General features: G+C 41.3%; 2 protein-coding genes across 4 annotated transcripts in view; one reads left to right on the forward strand and one right to left on the reverse strand.

Moving 5' to 3' along the window:
* LOC142159791 (uncharacterized) overlaps positions 1-20692 on the forward strand; it is a 1176369-nt gene that overhangs the window by 136730 nt on the left and 1018947 nt on the right. The window lies entirely within an intron of this gene.
* LOC142159777 (uncharacterized) overlaps positions 1-20692 on the reverse strand; it is a 93163-nt gene that overhangs the window by 67830 nt on the left and 4641 nt on the right. Inside the window, exon 3 of one of the 2 annotated variants that reach the window (XM_075214463.1) lies at positions 17618-18763. The exons of the other annotated variant lie outside the window; for it this stretch is intronic. Coding sequence (XP_075070564.1) covers positions 17618-18763 — 1146 coding nt within the window. The remainder of the gene's footprint in view (positions 1-17617; positions 18764-20692) is intronic. 2 annotated transcript variants of the gene reach the window in all.

The following is a 20692-nucleotide window of genomic DNA, read 5'->3' on the forward strand; positions in this document are numbered from 1 at the left end:
CCAAATGCAAATGTCACACCTAGAATCAACACAAGACCTTTTACCTGCTTAATTGATGATGAAATAACGAGGGAATAGCCCACACATATCCACGAAATAGCTTTTGAGTCGATTGTCCCATTACTTTTGGTCCCTTAAAAAGTGGGAGGCACATATAGAAACCATTGTAATTCCTACACCATTCACCTGATTTGGATGTAAATTCCCTCAAATTAAAGCTGAAAGTCTGCAGTTAAAGCACATATTGTTAGTTTCATTTCAAATCCATTGTGGTGGTGTATAGAGCCCAAAATATGAGAATTGTGTCGATGTCCTAATATTTATGGACTTGACTGTACATGGACAAAAGTATTCGGACACTTGACCATTACACCAATAGGTACTGTAATGACACTGTATTTAAATACATATACTTTAATATGGAGTTGGTCCCCCTTTTGCAGTGATAACAGCTTCCACTCTTCTTGGAGGACTTTCCACAAGATGTTGGATGTTTCTGTGGTTATTTGTGCCCATTGATTCTGTAGAGCATTTATGAGGTCAGGAACTGATGTTGGACGAAAAGGCCTGGCTCACAATCTCCATTCCAGTTCATCCCAAAAGTGTTCGATGGGGTAGAGGTCAGGGCTCTGTGCAGGCCAGTCATGTTCTTCCACACCAAATTTTTCAAACCATATATTTGTAGTCCTTGCTTTGTGCACTTGGGGCACAGTCATGTTGGAATAGAAAAGGACCTTCCCCAAACTGTTGCCACAAAGTTGGAAGCATAGCATTGTCCGAAATGACTTGTTATGCTGAAGCTTTAATATTGCCCTTCACTAGAGATGAGAAGCCTAGCCCTAACCCTGAAAAACAGCCCCATGCCATTATCCCTCCTCCACCAAAATTCACAGTTGGCATAATGCAATCAGGCAGGTAAAGTTCTCCCGACATTCGTCAAACCCAGACTCACCCATCTGACTGCCAAACAGGGAAGCGTGATTTGTCACTCCACAGAACACGTTTCTACTGCTTCAACAGACAGGATGGCACAGGTGGTCCATCCTGTCAAACCCTCCACCAAACTATAGAGTTGGCATAATGCAGTCAGGCAGGTAATGGTCTTCCAGCATCCGCCCATCTGACAAAAAGCCAGATTCATCACTCCACAGAACACGTTTCCAGTGCTTCACAGTCCAGTGCTGGTGTGCTTTACAATACTCCATCCGGCTCTTGGCATTGGTCTTGGTGATGTGAGGTTTGCATGCAGCTGCTCTCGGCCATGGAAACCCATTCCATTAAACTCCTGCCGCGCACGTTTTGTGCTTACATTAATGCCAGTGGAAGTTCGGAACTCTTCAGAATCAGCAGAGCGATGGCGACACTTATGCAACATGTGTCTTAGCAGTCATTGACCCTGCTCTGTGATTTTACCTGGTCTTTCACTTCGTGGCTGAGTTGCTGATGTTTTTAAACGCTTCCACTTTTTAATAATATCACTTACAGTTGACCGTGGAATATCCAGCAGGTATGAAATTCATCTTTCATCTTATTACAAAGGTGGCATCATAGTACCACGCTTGAAGTCACTGAGCTCTTCATAACGAGACATTTGTATCACAAATATTTGCAAATGGAGACTGCGTGGCTAAGTGCTTGTTATTATACACTTCTGGCAACGGGTCTGATTGAAACACCTCAATTCAATAATTAACAGGTGTGGCCAAATACTTTTTTTTTTTTTTAACTCAAAAGGTTTTTATTGAATTTTTTAGAAAAGCATATTACAAACATAGCAGTGGTTGCAGAGTACATACAGCAGATCAGTTATATTGAACAATCCAAACTGTTTAGATAAACAATCAAACAAGTAAATAAAAATGAGAAAAAATATTGGTACAGACAACAACACATCTTATGACCCCCTCATACATAAGCTGAAGACAGCAAAGAGAACAGACAAGAAAAACAGACGGATAAAGGGGGGGGGGGAGGGGGGGACAAGACAAGAGACTATCCGGTTATAGAAAGTGTACCAGTGGGTCTAGCCCAAGTACCCAACTTAACTCAAAAACCATTCCACAGTACTCACGGATCAAAGATTGAGCTGTGATTCATAAAGTACTCATACCATATAAACCACTTAACAAGCGGGGAGGAAGCCCCTGTAGACAGATTAAAACCTATGGTTTCCATTTTGTAGCAATGTTGGATCTTGTTAATAATTTTAAGGGAGTGCTGGAATTAGAGGTGATTTCCAGTTCTGGGCTATTGCAGCTCTTGCTGCAATGAGAATATGTCCAGTGACATAATGATTGTGTCGCTGGAGATGTTTAGGATACAGATGAAGTAAAGCCATATCTGGGGAAGGAGAGATATTATTTTTGGAGACCTGAGAAATTAAATGAAAGATTTCGGTCCACAATGGTTGAAGTTTCGAGCAAGACCAAAAGATGTGCATAAGCGTACCAATTTCACCACAATTCCTCCAACAATATTTAGATTCTGATGGCCAGATTTTATGCAGCTTATCTGGAGTAAGATATAACCTGTGAACAATTTTAGTCAACATTTCCGAATGGTTAATACACTTTGACATCTTATATATGTTTAGGAAGACTCTCCCCCATACCTCTTCTGAAATAGATATATTTAGGTCAGATTCCCAGACAGCTTGAATTGGTAAAACCCGATTGTCAATGGGAGTTAAGAGTATCCGGTACCATAGGGAAATGCCACCTGCGTGGGATGTGGGGGAGAGAATCCCCTTGATACCAGGGGGGAGGGGTCCCATCACCCCCAAATGCGAGGGGCGTGTTTGTAACCAGTGCCTTACTTGAAGATATTTGTAAAAATCGTGGACAGGGATATCATACTTAGCTTGTACTTGAGAGAAAGGGGGAAGAGACCCTCCCTCCAGGAGGTCCTGCACACGTCTAGCTCCCTGCCTGTGCCAGGAGTCAAGACGAAGGTCTGGGATTAGTTGTGACAGTGCTATAGTAGAGAGGCTAGAGGAAGGGAGCTGGTAGTCTGGGAAAAGGGACATCATCTTATCCCAGGTGGTGAGAGAATCTCTTATGCTCCTTAATGTGAAGACTGGATTAGGTCTACTAGGTTTGTCAAGCCATAATAGATCTGCTAATGGGAATGGAGAGAGACTATGCTGTTCAATGTCCACCCATGGTTTTTTCAGTGGGGCGGAGGCCTGCCAATCTCTAAGCTGATCCAAAATAGCCGGCTGTTGATATGCTTCTAGTTTGGGAGCGGCTAAGCCACCTTTTATTTTATATCTGAACATTCTCTCTCTAGAGAGCCTAGACTTTTTGTTGTTCCAAATAAACTTGAACGCAATAGTATAAAATTTCTTAAGAAGGGACATAGGAGTTATAAAGGGAATAGAGCGGAACAGATACAGTATCTTCGGGAGCAACATCATCTTTACCGCTGCCACTCTACCAATCCAAGATATCTCATAGTTTGTCCATGACTTTGCAAGCTTATCAAACTGTCCCAATAGTGGCTGGTAATTACATTCAATGACTAGCTTAGGATCCATAGGTATGCGTATGCCTAAGTATGTCATGTAAAGGGGACACCACTGGAAATTATAAAGCGATTTCAAAGAATTCAAAGCTTCTTGTGTGAGGGCCACCCCTAAAATCTCTGTTTTAACAGTGTTTAATTTATAATAAGATACTTCTGAGTACTCTTACAGGATTCTAGATACTGCAGGGATAGAAGTCTCAGGATTTGTAATAAATAAAAGTACGTCATCAGCAAAGAGACAAATCTTATGATGGTATTTACCGATAACCGTGCCCTTCACTTCTTCGGACGATCTGATCTTAGCAGCCAAGGGTTCTATAGCCAAAGAAAAGATCAGAGGGGAAAGGGGGCAACCTTGTCTGGTACCATTAGTGATCTGGAAGGCCGAGGAGAGGAATCCATTGCTGAGAACCCTGGCTGAGGGGATAATGTACAAGGTAGTTATAGCTCGAAGGAAAAAACCTCCAAATTTGGAGAGGACAGCAACCATATATTCCCAGTGAATTCTATCAAAAGCTTTTTCCGCGTCCAAGGACACCAATAATAAGGGAACTGAGCTAGCTGAGTGAGTCTCTAAGATGTTCAGGACCCTCCTAGTATTATCGGGGGCCTGTCTTCCAGGTACAAAACCCACTTTAGGTGGATTAACTGCGATAGAATAGGATTTAATCTGTTGGCTATCATCCTAGCAAAAATTTTAAGGTCTAGATGAAGAAGCGCTATAGGTCGATAATTGTGACAGTACGAAGGATCCTTTCCTGGCTTTGGGATGGTGACTATTCGGGCCTCAAGCATTTCTGCCAGAAAAAAGGTGTCATTAGTGGCAGACTTGAACAATTTGGTAAGAAGCGGGATTAGCTCGGACTGGAAGGAGGAATAGAAGTCCAGGGTAAATCCATCCAGGCCTGGAGCCTTCCCACGCTTCATAGCTTTTATAGCGGCCTTTACCTCTTCCTCCGTCCATTCCGAGCACAGAGTCTCCGCCTCCTCAGGAGATAAGGATGGAAGCGAGACAGATGCAAGAAAATTGTTAATTCACTAGAGGGCTGGGTCAGAGTTACGTCTTTCTTTAGGTTATACAGATCCTCATAATAAGAGGCAAACCTGTTTGCTATAGAGAGAGTATTTGAAATGTGAATGCCCTGTAGGTTACGTATAGATTTGATCCTATTGATAGCATTCTTCCCGCGAAGCTTACGGGCCAGTAATTTGCTAGCTCTGTTACCTAATGTGTAAAATCTCTGGTTTAACTTAGCTATGGCATTATTTATTTGTAGCAGTGAAATTTCGTTAATTTTCCTATACATATTCTCTATTTCATCCTTAACCTCAGTGTCTCGGGGGTTACGTTTATGTAGAGCTTCTAGGGACGCTAATTTTGACTCATAAGAAGTCAGTACCTCTGCTTGCGTTTTCCTAATTGCCGCTGCAGCCTGGATTCATGACATCCTTAAGGGCACACCAGTGAGTATATACAGTGGTGTCTTCAGATTTATTAGTTTCTAAGTAGGACTCCAAGGCGTCACTCATTATCCGAGAGCCCTCCGGACTAGCCAGTATGTACTCTGCCAATTTCCAGGGTCTAGACGGACAGTTCCCATCAATGGACTCCAGGTGCCACACCATGGGGGCATGATCCGACCACGTAATAGGAAGGATTTCAATTTTTTTACAATGTTGGAGGGACCATTTGTCAGAGCCATATCAATTCTAGAATATGAGTTATGTGAAAAATATGTATAATCCCTTTCACCCGGGTGGTACACCCGCCACACGTCATACAGGTCATATTCTGACAGCACCTGAGAGAACGCTAGAGAAACAGCATTAAACGAAGACATAGACTGTTTGGAGAGGGTAGATGAGCGATCTAACTTCGGATCCGGGGCTACATTATAGTCCCCCATACAAAATAACATCCTACGTTTAACTTTATGCACAGCCTGGCACAGCTTTCTGAGGAAAGGGAGCTGCCGCGTATTTGGAGCATAGAGAGATACCAACGTAATATACTGGCAACCCATTTTCCCCACCAAAATTAAGTATCTGCCGTTCTTGGCAGCAATCTGTTCCTCCATTTTGAAGGGACACTTAGCACCTATCAATATAGCTACTCCATTTCTCTTAAATGGCCCTGAAGCAGCATAACATGTAGGGTAGGTAGAATTATGAAATTGTGGTGAGGAGTGGCTCGAAAAATGAGTCTCCTGGATAGCTACAATATCTGCACCCTGAGCTGCAAAGCTTTTAAGGGCAACCCTCCTTTTATTAGGGGAGTTCAGGCCCTTCGCATTAATAGAGGAAAACTTTAACATTATCCAGGATTTTTCAAGTGGTTAAGACAGCTTACCCCAATTTCCAGTCTCGGCGGCTTCTGTCTTCAAACAGTCTCTAACAGGACGAGAAACAAGAGGGAAGACACAAAGGGGAGGGGAAAAACACAAAAACAAAAAGAAACAAAAATAGTACCCATAGTGGAACTATTACTTATGCTACTAAATAGAGAAAAGAAAAAGGAGTGGCAAAAAAAAGATAGCAACATGGGGGACGTGCACCCGGGCCTTGGGCGCTCCAACCTAAAACCCTCCAATCAAGAGATATATATTACTGTTTTAACATGGTCATAGAAACATCAGCAGAACAATCGGTAACACAATTGTATCTATACACGACAGCCAGTGCTCTATCATCTATGGTGACATTCTCATGGATTAAATAACACGGGGAACCTGTTACATTTCAAACAGAGTAAAACTTAAACATCTTGAGAACTTAAAAATTGAAACCGCAGCACTAACTATGCCTACTAGCTACTAAAACCGAACATCAAAATTTTTGCATGTGCCCACTCTTTCCCCAGTGCCTCCATAGAAGGCAGAGGGGAAAGAGGGCAGGAGCCAAATTAACCAGAAATTCTTGTTAGGGTACTCAAGAAAATAGCCAAAGTAAAGGAATACAACATCCAAACTTTGAACCTATAGATAGAAATTCTGATAGATTGTAAATCACGTTATTTGTTAAGGTACCAGTGACTAAAGAAAGTCTCATGGATTGGGAGTTGTCCACTCCTTGGAAACCTGGTTGACTTTGGTACGGACAGTTGACTCTGACGGTTGAATACCCCAGTCTCTCAGCAAAGTTATGCCTTTATCCGCGGATGGGATTACCACAAAAGTGCCATTCCTATGCATGAGGAGTTTGGTTAGGAACCTCCAGCGGTATTGGATGTTGGCCGATCTCAAAGCTGATGTTATCTGGTGAAATGACCTGCGCTTGTCCAAGGTAGCCGCTGAAATATCCGAGAATAGTTGAAGGTCACCTAATTGCCCACTAGTTGGAGATGAAGGTAGTGAAGATCTCAGAATCTGTTCTTTGACCTTGTAAAAGTGAACCCTGAGGAGGGTATCCTTAGGAGAACCTTCCGGAGCATTTTTAGCCTTAGGCAAACGGTGGATCCGATCCATGAGGAGATTTGTGTCGGAAGCAGATGGTAAAAGCTTATGTAACAGATCAGTGGCGTACTGGTATAGGTCAGCATTAGTAACAGAGTCAGGTATACCTCGAATCTTTATATTGTTGCGACGTGATCTATCCTCCATGTCTACCAATTTGGCGCTATGCCCAGTCACCTCTTCCTGCAAGAGATTGTGTGCTTAGATTAGGTCATTATGGGAAGAGACCATTTCCTCAAATTTGCACTCCAAATGATCCGTTCTGGATCCGAGGGCGGTCACTTCATCCTTAATTTCTTTGATGGATGTTTGGAGTTCAGAAGTTATATCTGTTTTAAGGGCTGACAGGAGAGACTGGATAGATCTCAATGTAACTGGACCATCCATTTCCAATGGTTGTGAGGCAGACAATGGTTCCGGCTGAGACGGATGAGAGATCTGGCGACTTTGCCGTGACATCGCTTGAGCTGGAGATTTGTCTGACGACGATACAGGAGACCCAGATCCAAAGAATTTCCCTAGAGGAACAGGCTTAGTAGGTTTCAACTTTTTGGTCGGCATAATGTTACAGGAGAATCAGGACATACTGAACGCGTGTATCAACAGCAACGCCACCGCTACATATGACATCAGGTGTTATATCATGGAAAGTGCTTAGGTTAGAGCACCGCCCAGGAGGTTAATTTTTCTTTTAAGCATCAACATCATCTGAATAACCCATGAATCCCGCAGCTTTCTGGCCAAGCAAAAAAAGACTTAAGGATATTACAGTTCTGTGTACAGAATTAGTGTTACAATTCCGTCACTAGGTGGCAGCAGGTTCACAGCTGGAAACACACTGTGTCACAGAAAGGCAATCCAGACATATACAGGACAGTCCTTTAAGGGAGCCAATATTTAGTGGTGGAAACAGGCTCACTTCTGAAGCTCTCAGGGTTAATTATTATATAGCAGGTGTAAATGCTGTGACTCACCCAGCTGTCATCCTTATCTCCGTTCACCGGGAGTCCCTGGAGACGCACAGATTATTCAGTACAGCTGCAGCCTCCTAACACAGAAGTAGACAACAGCGCCACCTGCTGGAGCCTCAAGGACACTGCCTGCTTGTTTGTCAGTATGTGTGTGAAGCTGGAAGAGAAGGCTGTAATGGCTCCGCGACTTCCGGTATCGCCGGGCCACGAGGGCTGCATTCAGAGAATCCAGCCAGGTAAGGAAGGGCAGATGGGGGCAGGGGAGCACCACTCCCTCACAGATTTTGCAGGTCCCGCTGTGTCTCCCACTTCTCCGTTGCCAGCCTTGTTAGTGCAGAGCTGCAGTGCACAGGAGCAGCCTCGGACTGGCCTGCCGGGCTATGGGCCGGTAGGCCCGCCGCGGTTAAGCCCCGTCCCCTTTTGATGCAATGTGATAAACAGTCTGAATAACATTAACAGTCTGCCTGTCAGCTATCGTACGGAACGTATAGGGCATGGAGACTGATCTTGATTAATAATTAGGTTTAAAGATGCCCTAGTCTAGGGAATCTTTAAACCTAATTACTAATCAGGATCTGTCTCCATGCCCTATACGTTCCCTACGATAGCTGACAGGCAGACTGTTAATGTTATTCAGACTGTTTATCACATTGCATCAAGAGGCTATGCAAATTAAGGAACCACAGTAGTTTCTTTTGAATTCAGCCACTATTGAGAAGCAACCTCTCCGTTCCTTATGTGTTTCAATAGCAGCTAACTAGCTGATCGCTAACGTTATCTAGTCTGCTAATTATGTTGACTTAAGAGGTTCCATACGGAAGAATTCTTAGCTTGGTTTTGAGAGTTAATTATCAGTGGGAGTTAATCCCCCGGTGCCTCACATAAATCAGCAGCCGACAATGATAGCTGACAGGCAGATCCTTAGTGTTTTTTATAGACTGCATATCACACTGAGCTAATAGGCTATAGACATAATACAGTATTGCATTCTCAAATTAGCCACCATTAAGAATTAACCCCTCTGTGCCTATAACAATAGCTGACAAGCAGAGTGCCAGTGTTACTTAGACTGGTAATTATACTTAACTAACAGACTGCAAATGGAGACACCTCTATATCACATTACAAAACGAATTACTACTGAGAGTTAATCTCTATATGCTGTGGATGTCTGAATAAATAACTGATAAGCGGATTATTAGTATTATCTAAAACCACCAAGGATATCAAATTAATAAGCCATAAAAGGAGAAATATACAATTAGCCTCTCCGTGCTTTATATGTTTAAATAAAATCAGACGGGCATATAAACAATGCCAATTGGACCAAGAGTCATATTGTACTAATAGGTTAAAAAGCAAGGGATTAATTTCCTTGAAATAATAGTGGATAGATATCTCATCACTATAGACTAGGTTGCATATTATAATACATCTGATATGATATAGAGGATGGGTAGCTCCTTATTTTGATATGTAAAATCACTTAGTGGATGGGTTATCATAATATACTATACAATAAATATCCACTGTCCTATATAAAGTATAATAGATAGATTTTGGACAGGATCACAGAGCTATTGCAGTTGAACTGCAATTTTAATTCACTTTATACGTTTTTGGATTTTATTATTTCGCAAGCCTTTCGGAATTAAGAGGAGTACACATGTTTTACATATAACAATAAAAGTTATGTTTTATTCAATTATCCAATTAATCATCTATAGATTCTGAGTGCCACTTTTTTCATGTCCTTCCTGTCTTTTTCAATAGTGTCACAGGTTAGCCAACCCTGATCTAATGGGACAATCCTGATTTTTGGTGACTGTTCTGCCCAATCTAAGGGGCAGGTCAACACTGTGTATTCTTTATACACACACTGCATTCTTTATATACTACACTAAGGTGCTAGCTGTCCTTCGTGGACTGACCACTCCCCCTCTAGTGTCTGGCCCTGCCTCTATGACTGACCACACCCTCTCTGGTGGGCCCCTAGTGTTGCAGTCCCCCAGTGGGCCCTTCATGCCCCAGTCCGACACTGCACAGCAGCGTGGATCCAGCACAGGCACAGGGGACTCACCCGGTCCTGACCCACAGACAGCTCCAGAGGCAACACAACACCTCTATATAGCGGAAGCAGGCTCCCCGACTCCTCTCCTCAGTAACTGCTTAGAATGGAGCAGTATGTCCCCGAGGACTCCAATTTATTTTGAGGGCAAAGGGAGAGCCTCTCTAACAAGCAGCCATTCAGTCCAGACGCTAGTCCACACCCCCGTGGCCAAATACTTTTGTCAATATAGTGTATATATACACATACCAGGGGCTGGCTGGCAGACTTTTGCCGGGGTGCAAACACATAGCACTGACCAATAAGCAGCGGCCCATCCTTAAAGGGTGGTCTTCCATACAATTTATATTTATCAATATAAAAAGAGGCTATTTTAGTGTTGCTTAATGCAGCGATACTTTATTATTATAAATGATAAATCTTTTAATCTGATTTAAAAAGCTGAAATTTTTGCCAGCAAAAGGGCTTGTTTTTGCTTTGTACTATATACAGATAGTGTTATTATTTGTATTAGGGTTAACCTAACCTATATATAAAATAATAGTATTCACATTTGATAAATCGATCTACTTCCCTCCAACTAGCCCTGACATGAAATTATATAGTATTTACGAGTAATATATCCATTTCCCACGAACCCAGGCATTAAATAATTCATAATCACATTTAATAAATATACCTAATTTCCCCTCAAACAGCCCACATTCAATTAATAGCTCTCAAACCACCCCATCTTAACTTCATAGGCCCCAATATTAAACTTAAATGGCCCCACCACCCACAAATAAAATAGCACCCATAATTGGCCCTCAACCTGCACTCCACCAATAAATAACCTACCTCCCACATTATATTAAGATCCCCCTTCCCTCACACATTATATTAATATACTGGCCACCTCATATACACACACAATATGGACTGGCCCACACAATGTACTGACACACACACAAAATACACTAACATACCACCTCCCAGCGGCACTCCCCTTGTTCCAGCCGCGCCATATGCTGGATGTTTCTCTTCACACATGGGATGGCACCTGTCACGTGGTGCGCATCCCATGTGACACCAATTGGAGGCCAGGGCACACGTAGTGGAAGGGAGAGAGGGGGGGTCGGATCCTAAGGATCCGTGGCCAATAGGAGAAGGTGGCTGGTCCCGGAGGAGGGGTCAGCCACCAAGTAATAAACACTAGAGACAGGCCCAAAATAGATTCCCAGCCTGCCCCTGTTTTCTTATATATATATATATATATATATATATATATATATATATATATATATATATATATATATATACATACACACACACACACACACACACACACACAAACTCACTGGCCACTTTATTAGGCACACCTGCTTGTTAATGCAAGTATCTAATAAGCCAATCATGTGGCAGCAACTTAATGCATAAAAGACCATAACCAAAAAAGAGAATTGCAGCGCTAAAAATTGAATTGACTTGCAAAAGGGAAAAATAGTATTAATAAAAAAAACCAACAATAATTAATGCATAAAAGCATGCAGACATAATCAAGGGGTTCACATGAGCGTATATAATAGGAGTTATTACCTAATTAATATTTACCAGCAGGAGGTAGATCTGGGGAAAATACCTTATGTCATATTTAGATTCAACCAATATACAACACACGATGTGCAATAAAAACAGTTCAGCTGTCCCTGTTATAATGTATAATTCCATCGGAGGTTTGTATTGCACCTATTGCAGTCGTGCAATCTGATGTAACCCGACATTATCTCTCCTCCGAGGTTGGCTCCAATATGTTTTTACAGCATTGGTACTAATAATAATGAATCTATGACACCCCCCCCCCCCTCGGAATTTCTGAATATGTAAAGCTTTATGTTCAACATCTATTTTTTTGCACTTACATACTAGGCACTGATGAACAGGCTGCTCCCTTTGAGCTCACGGACAAAAGTATGTGGACAACCTTTGTAATTGGTGGGTTGGGCCATTTCACCCTAACCCATTGCTATCAGGTGCATAAAATCTTGCACGACCGGACCCATCTGCAGAAGGTTTTGGAGTTTGTTCCAGCTTCCTTTAGAAAGGTGGGGCCCTGGAAGTTACTATTGACTTAACATATTGCTGAGAGTACTATTCGGAGCTAAATATTTACAGTACTTTTCTCTTTGTTTATATGATTAGCAAATAAATATAAGCTATTATTTAAACCTTGTAGCCATGAGTCATTAACTCTTTGAACCTGAAAGAATCTGAGTTCCCATCTGGAATATTCGAATTCAGAAGATTAACAAGCAGCGAACATCCAAAAAAACAGCGCTCTAAGATAGAACTATGGAGAAAGTGGTGTCTAGTGAATTTTCCTGAACACAGTGCTTTTAAGCAACGGGACTCCTTAGATCAAGACATTTCTCAACAGTCAAATTGTATTTGGCAGCTCAGTATTTTTCATTTTATATGTATATTTTATAATGAACATTTGTATTATCCTTTTTACAATAGTTGTCTGTAAATCATTGTCATCTCACGCCAGAACATAAGAGTTAATGTCCATCCTGTGACACAATGACAAACAACAAGTGGATTGGTGTAAAGCACACTGACATTACATTCTGGAGCAGTAGAAACGTATTTTCTGACATGACAAATCACACGTCACCATCTGGTAGTCATGAATCTGGGTTTGGCAGATGCCAGGAGAACGATTCCTAACCAAATACATACTGCCAGCTGTAAAGCTGGATGGAGGAGGAATTATGGGTTGGGCCCCTTCGTTCCAGTAAAGGGAAATCTTAATGTTACAGCATTCAATAACATTTTAGAGAATTTTGTGCGTCCCTTTTCTGTTCCAGCATGATAATGGCAATAACATGGTAGTACCCGAGTCATGAGCTAAAATCCATCAGATGGGAAATACAAAAGTCAGCAGGAGTAGCACAAATTATGTCATCCTGTAGACTCAGTTTCTTGAATGCCCATGTAAGATGCATCCAGTGCAGCCAGTATAGGTCACTCAACAAAGCTAATATTTGTTGTACTTCTAGGTTTGGTTTCATAATCTGGGTCTGTTTTATTCCCCTTATGCTCCTTTCTTAAATTCAGCTCCTCCCTCACCTACTTACTTGGGGCTGTCTTCATCACTTCTAATCAGACAGTGACAAAATGTTGTAGGCCAAATTCGCAGTTCCAAAGCCTCCTTGTAGATTGGAACCATTTTTTTCTGAAGCTGGAAGCACCTACATTGCTGTACCTAAGGAAGGAAGTTATACACAGCCTGCACCTGATAAACTGCTATCCTGAGAGGCTTGGCTGAGCCTTCATGTAAGATACCATGGTCTGGGAATAGAAAGGGACACATCTTTTACTACAGAAGACTTCACCATTGCCCATGTAACTTATGTGGTACCTCTTGCTGACCATCTAATTAGATTTCCTCCTCCACCAGTGTTGTGGGACTAAGTAACATGGCCAAGTCTAATATACTAGATGGTGAGATTACAAATATATAGAGTGTACATTAGTGATAGAAGTGTAACAGAGAAGAACAGTATGTCTCACTTTAATCTCACCCCATCAACTTAGTAGAAGAGGGTTTGAAAACAGGCTGTCTTAATGCAGGAGATTAAAATAGCAAAAACCTAGTTCATGCAAAACGACTGTAAAACATGGAAAAAACTGAAACAAAACCTTTTTCCAGAACCGCCATCTTGCCTCAGTCTACAGCCATTTGCTTTTCATTATGGTCCAGTGGTAGCAGGTGCAGGGGATACGTTCACCAGGAAAACGTCAGATGGGAATGAAAAGCATGTAACCAAGATTTAATTTCTGTAACCATTACAGTTGTAGTGTCACGACAATAGGGTTTCTTTGATCTGTCACAAGACCCCTGGGACTAGCTGTGGCAAAAGTGTAGTGGAAACTGGGAGGCCTTATGAATGTCTTGCTCATAGAGCTTGCTCTAATCCCATATACTGGATGTTAGGAGGAGGAATGCTGGACTGGACTCTGTACTGAAATAAATGCCTGGAATCTGGACAAGGGAACAGGGGCGACCTGAACCCACGACCAGAGACTCAGTACCTCCAATAACTCAGGCAAATATAATACCACAACTGGGACTGGGAAGACTCAGAACTCAGGCAGATGATATACAGGGGTGGCAACCTCCTGAACAGACTAAGCCTGGAACTGGCCCTGGACAACTCAAAACTCAATACCTGGTGTAGGCCTGGAACTGGAAATCAGTACCCCGAGACACAGAAAAGGCTACAGAAGGTGGATGACTCAGAAAAACAACCTACTACCCCAGATAGCCAGTAAGAGAGACACGAATGGATTGATGAGAGGAGGATCCACACAGAAGATAACTGGAATCTGTACACAAGCTGATAGAATGAATGTGGATCCACACGGGGAATAAATAACCAAAGCATTTATTTTAGCAGGCAGAATAAATCTGGATTCACACAGAGGGTTAATGGTTTGTAGTTCCTATAAAAGCCAGCAAGATATAACTGAACTCACTCAGAGGGTAAATGATCGAAGTCCATAAAACAGCAGCAGGATGAGGCTAAATTCACTCAGAGGTTAAATGGTGGAGATCTGTATAAAGCAGGAGGATTGAAGCAGCAATCAGGATGAAGCTGAATTCACACGAAGGATAGAGGGTTGAGATCTGTATACAGCAGGTGGAATGAAGCAGCAAACAACAGCAATTGTGATCTGAAACCAGGAAAGTGTTGCACTGGCAATTTGCTGAGTGTAGGAGGAGACTCTTATAGTCTGCAGAGGAAGCCAATTGGTGGATGAGATCAGGTGTTCAGACTCAGCAGGATGTTAAGCAAATGTCTCACCCAAGATGGCAGCCTCCAGTACTGCAGACAGAAGTCATGCTTGTCCCATGATAGAATGCTGCATTCGACCAGGAGGGAGATATACGGTGATATGTTATCGCTGAGTGGTGTAAACAGGACTAAGATCCCGATTCATGACACGTGGTGGTTATCAGTAGCACTTCAAAGAGACCTTCCCAATGGCTTGAGAGGTGAAGTGCCGACGTACCTTCGAGAAGGATCCAGTCACCAGGATGCATGTTATGGGCTGAGTTTGTGCAGGTTGGAACATGGGTAGATTTAACTCATTTTCTGTAAATAGTTTATGTAAATTGTTGAAAATAATGACCAAATGCATAATTATCCCACTTAGATCACATGATTAACATGTGAGAAGGCAATTAAAGGGTTGCTGGTTAAATAATAGCACTTGTAGTGATAGGGTTAATGTACGCTCCATAAGAGTGTGCATCACTGGTGGAATCTCCTTTTTTTGTGTGTGTAATATCACCCTCTGAAGGAGAGATGCTTCCATATTTGACATTACAGCCCTCTTCAGATTTGTTAAGTTGCACAGAGAAATGATTGGTGCTTATATGGTCACTAAGTGAAGATAAACAGAGGGGTTTACATTTGTTGCTCTGCTGTGTCTGTGCGAGGATTCACACTAGCTCCAGATAAAAGCTGTTGGATAACTATTTACTATGACAACACCTTCTCTTAATTCCTGTAATCAGCACACTGCTAAGAACAGCAATCTAGCTAATCTCCTTACCTGGACCACTGTACAGCTTTATCTACTCTGCAATCAGTCCTTCAGTGAAAAGATCAAGTTAACAATTTATCTCACCTGTTTATAGCCTTTGTAAAGTCCCTCAGTTTTACCAAACCGTGGCATGTCTTATTTTGGATTTCGCTTCCTGTGTTTTTAAGAAAATTTGTTTTGTTGACTGTACAGTGCTATGCTACCTTCTCCAATCCATTGAATTTTATTCATCTATCACTATTAAATAACATAACATCACTTTTACAATCGTTTGACTTCGCTATCAGTCCTCTCAGGACTAAGATACTTGACCAGACGTGGTGTGCCTCTTATAGCTACCCCAGTCCAAGGTTCTTTCGTGGGAGCTACCAGCACTGTGGCATTCTGTTCAGCTCTATTGTAATAAATGAATAATGCTTAAAGAAATAGAATATCCAGATATTATCAGTATACATTCTGTAAATGTATTTATTATGATCTTTTATTTATAAGGCGCAACAAAATGTCTGCAGCACCGTACATGACATATACAGAAAACAGTGATCCATAACACATTACATGATACATGAAGAACAAAATACAAAAGGCCAGACATATTGAATGCATAAATATAGAAGTAACACAGTAATGCAGATCAAATTATTTATGGGACAGTGAGTGAGAGTGATGGTAGTGACCAGTGTGAAATAGACCTAAGCTTAAGAAAAAAGGGCTAGTCAAGTATGACCCCAAGGCATCGGACTTGAGGAACAGAAAGGGGGGTAGTATTATTAACAGAAATAGAGAGGATGGGGAGGTGGGAGAGCCCTGGAAGGGGGGCAGACTATTCATTTTGGAAAAGATCAAGGAATTGAGAGACGTAACCAGGAGGACTGTAGATAACAGCAACATGGAGGTGGGTTGTTTGGAAGAGGTGGATGGAGTGTACCTCAAGGGAGGAGAAAGAGAGGGAAAGTTCAATGGGAAGAGCTCGTAGATAGCATCAGGGGGAGAGAAGTATACCAACTCCACCACCTTACAGGTCCTTGGGTGTGTGGAAGGATAAATCCCCAAAAGAGAGCAGTAGGAGATGTAGTGTCCTCAGAGGTTAGCCAGGTTTCAGTGATGGCAAGCAGGTTGAATGATCTAGAGTTAAACGCCAATTACTTACAGACTGACCTGGTATTCCAGAGATCACAGGATAAAAGAGAGGGAAGAGAGATGTGATTGAGGTTGCTGGACTGCAAGGATGTGTATGATATTGAGCGAGGGGCATGACAGGGAGAGAGGATTTGAATTGAACAAGAAAAAGAACTAGGGGGGACCCATCAGCGTACAGGGGATGGGGTGAAGGGATGGGGCTAATTTTTTGGGGGGGGGCATGTATAGGAGAGGCAGGAGTAGGAAGGAGTGATGGAAGGGGTAGGTAGGAACATGCCTATTTGCATCATTTACAATTATGAAAGGTACTCCTTTTATAACGTTTATAGTATTGTTTCATATCAGCACATGGAAATTGCTTTTCTTATGTGTGTATTATCTGATGCTTCAAGATAGTCATTGTCTAAACCTATTTCCACATTCAGAACAAGAAAATGGTTATTCCCCAGTGTGAATTCTTTGATGTTTAACACGATTGGATTTATCTGTAAAACATTTCCCACATTCAGAACATGGAAATGGTTTCTCACCTGTGTGAATTCTCTGATGTGAGATAAGACTGGATTTAACATTAAAACATTTCCCACACTCAGAACATGGAAATGGTTTCTCACCTGTGTGAATTCTCTGATGCGAGATAAAAGTGGATTTAACATTAAAACATTTCCCACACTCAGAACATGGAAAGGATTTATCACTTGTGTGTATTCTCTGATGTTCAACAAGATTTGATTTGTATGCAAAACATTTCCCACACTCAGAACATGGAAATGGTTTCTCACCTGTGTGAATTCTGTGATGTTCAACAAGATATGATTTCTGTGTAAAACATTTCCCACACTCAGAACATGGAAATGGTTTCTCACCTGTGTGAATTTTCTGATGTGAAATAAGACTGGATTTAACAGTAAAACATTTCCCACACTCAGAACATGCAAATGGTTTCTCACCTGTATGAGTTTTCTGATGTTTAACAAGACCTGATTTATCTGTAAAACATTTCCCACACTCAGGACATGGAAATGGTTTCTCACCTGTATGAGTTCTCTGATGTTTAACAAGACCTGATTTATCTGTAAAATATTTCCCACACTCAGAACATGGAAATGGTTTCTCACCTGTGTGAATTCTATGATGTTCAACTAGACGTGATTTATGTGTAAAACATTTCCCACACTCAGAACATGGAAATGGTTTCTCACCTGTGTGAATTCTCTGATGTTCAACAAGACGTGATTTATGTGTAAAACATTTCCCACACTCAGAACATGGAAATGGTTTCTCACCTGTGTGAATTTTCTGATGTTCAACAAGACATGATTTATGTGTAAAACATTTCCCACACTCAGAACATGGAAATGGTTTCTCACCTGTGTGAATTCTCTGATGTTTAACAAGACCTGTTTTACCTGTAAAACATTTCCCACACTCAGAACATGGAAATTGTTTCTCACCACTGTGAATTCTATGATGTACAACAAGATATGATTTCTGTTTAAAACATTTCCCACACTCAGAACATGGAAATGGTTTCTCACCTGTGTGAATTCTCTGATGTTCAACAAGATGTGATTTCTGTGTAAAACATTTCCCACACTCAGAACATAGAAATGGTTTCTCACCTGTGTGAATTTTCTGATGTTTAACAAGACATGATTTATGTGTAAAACATTTCCCACACTCAGAACATGGAAATGGTTTCTCACCTGTGTGAATTCTCTGATGTTGAACAAGATATGATTTCTGTGTAAAACATTTCCCACACTCAGAACATGGAAATATTGTATCATCTCTATGAGTTGTACTAGGTGTAGCAATATCTGAGTTATTACGAAAACATGCCTCATGATTAGAGTTCTCAGATTGCATATGTGCACTGTGAAGCAATTGATGTATATTTGGAGTAATGGGTTTTCCTCCTGGAAAATCTTGTATGATGTTATTTTTTATTTTATAACCTGGAGACAAAACAAGATCTCCCTCTGGGGTATTCTGGCTTTCGTGGCCATCTGCTGGAAATAAAATAGATGTATGTAAATTAGACATTGAATAGCAAATTTTCAGACATTTAGTGAATTCAAGATGTTCAATTGTTAAATTTCTAAATGCAAAGTACACTTCATTACACATCTAAATGTACAAATGTGATGATACCAGGATGTAAGGGTAGGAAAATCCTACAATCTAGAGGTTAAGGATTACACAGCACTTTTATTACAGATAACTACAAACAATAGCTTGTATACAGTCAAGTCCATAAATATTGGGACATCAACACAATTCTCATATTTTGGGCTCTATACACCACCACAATGGATTTGAAATGAAACAAACAATATGTGCTTTAACTGTAGACTTTCAGCATTAATTTGAGGGAATTTACATCCAAATCAAGTGAACAGAATTACAACGGTTTCTATATGTGCCTCCCACTTTTTAAGGGACCAAAAGTAATGGGACAAACAAAACAATCTTACTTCAAACTTTCACTATTTAATACTTTGTTGCAAATCCTTTGCAGTCGATTACAGCCTGAAGTCTGGAACGCATAGACATCACCAGACGCTGGGTTTCATCCCTGGTGATGCTCTGCCAGGCCTCTACTGCAAATGTCTTCAGTTCCTGCTTGTTTTTGGGGCATGTTCCCTTCAGTTTTGTCCTCAAGTGAAATGCATGCTCAATCGGATTCAGGTCAGGTGATTGACCCTTGCATAACATTCCACTTGTTAGCCTTAAAAAACTCTTTGGTTACTTTTGCAGTATGCTTCGGGTCATTGTCCACCTGCACTGTGAAGCGCCGTCCAATGAGTTCTGAAGCATTTGACTGAATATGAGCAGATAATATTGCCCGAAACACTTCAGAATTCATCCTGCTGCTTTTGTCAGCAGTCACATCATCAATAAATACAAGGGAACTAGTTCCATTGGTAGCCATACATGCCCACGCCATGACACTACCATCACCATGCTTCACTGATGAGGTGGTATAATTTGGATCATGAGCAGTTCCTTTCCTTCTCCATACTCTTCTCTTCCCATCTCTCTATTACAAGTTGATCTTTGTCTCATCTGTCTGTAGTATGTTGTACTAGAACTGTAATGGCTTTTTTAGATGTTGTTTGCCAAACTCTAATCTGGTCTTCCTGTTTGTGTGGCTCACAAATGGTTTACATCTTGTGGTGAACCCTCTATATTCACTTTTGTGAAGTCTTCTCTTGATTGTTGACTTTGACACATATACACCTACCTCCTGGAGAGTGTTCTTGATTTGGCCAACTGGGTTGAAGGGGTTTTTCTTCACCAGGGAAAAAATTCTTCTGTCATCCACCACAGTAATTTTCCGTGGTCTTCCGGGTCTTTTGGTGTTGCTGAGCTCTCCGGTGCGTTCTTTCTTTTTAAGAATGTTCTAAACAGTTGACTTGGCCACACATAATGTTTTTGCTATCTCTCTGATGGGTTTGTTTTGTTATTTTTCAGCCTAATGATGGCACCGTTCACCTGATTTGGATGTAAATACCCTCAAATTAAAGCTAAAAGTCTGCAGTTAAAGCGCATCTTGTTAGTTTCATTTCAAATCCATTGTGGTGGTGTATAGAGCCCAAAATATGAGAATTGTGTTGATGTCCCAATATTTATGGACTTGACTGTATATCAAAGAATACTTTAAACATTCAGTGCTCACCAACCTTCAACCATCATCCAGTAACATTCTAGTGTTCATTAACCCCAAATTGTTTATAAAGGAAATGGTTTTCTTTACCAGTCCACGTTATAGGGAAATGATTATTCCCACGACTAATAGAAAAATTCAGGCAGAGCAAATAAATTTGGAAGTCCAAGAAAAGTTTTCAATCCAATAGCCACAAAACTCCCAGGTAAAAATGCTTAGCACACTGGCAGGAGTCGCGACTTCAACGCCAATAGCGTTTTGAAGGAAATGA

The sequence above is a fragment of the Mixophyes fleayi genome, chromosome 6, assembly GCF_038048845.1.
Source record: "Mixophyes fleayi isolate aMixFle1 chromosome 6, aMixFle1.hap1, whole genome shotgun sequence".
Taxonomy (NCBI): Eukaryota; Metazoa; Chordata; class Amphibia; order Anura; family Limnodynastidae; genus Mixophyes; species Mixophyes fleayi.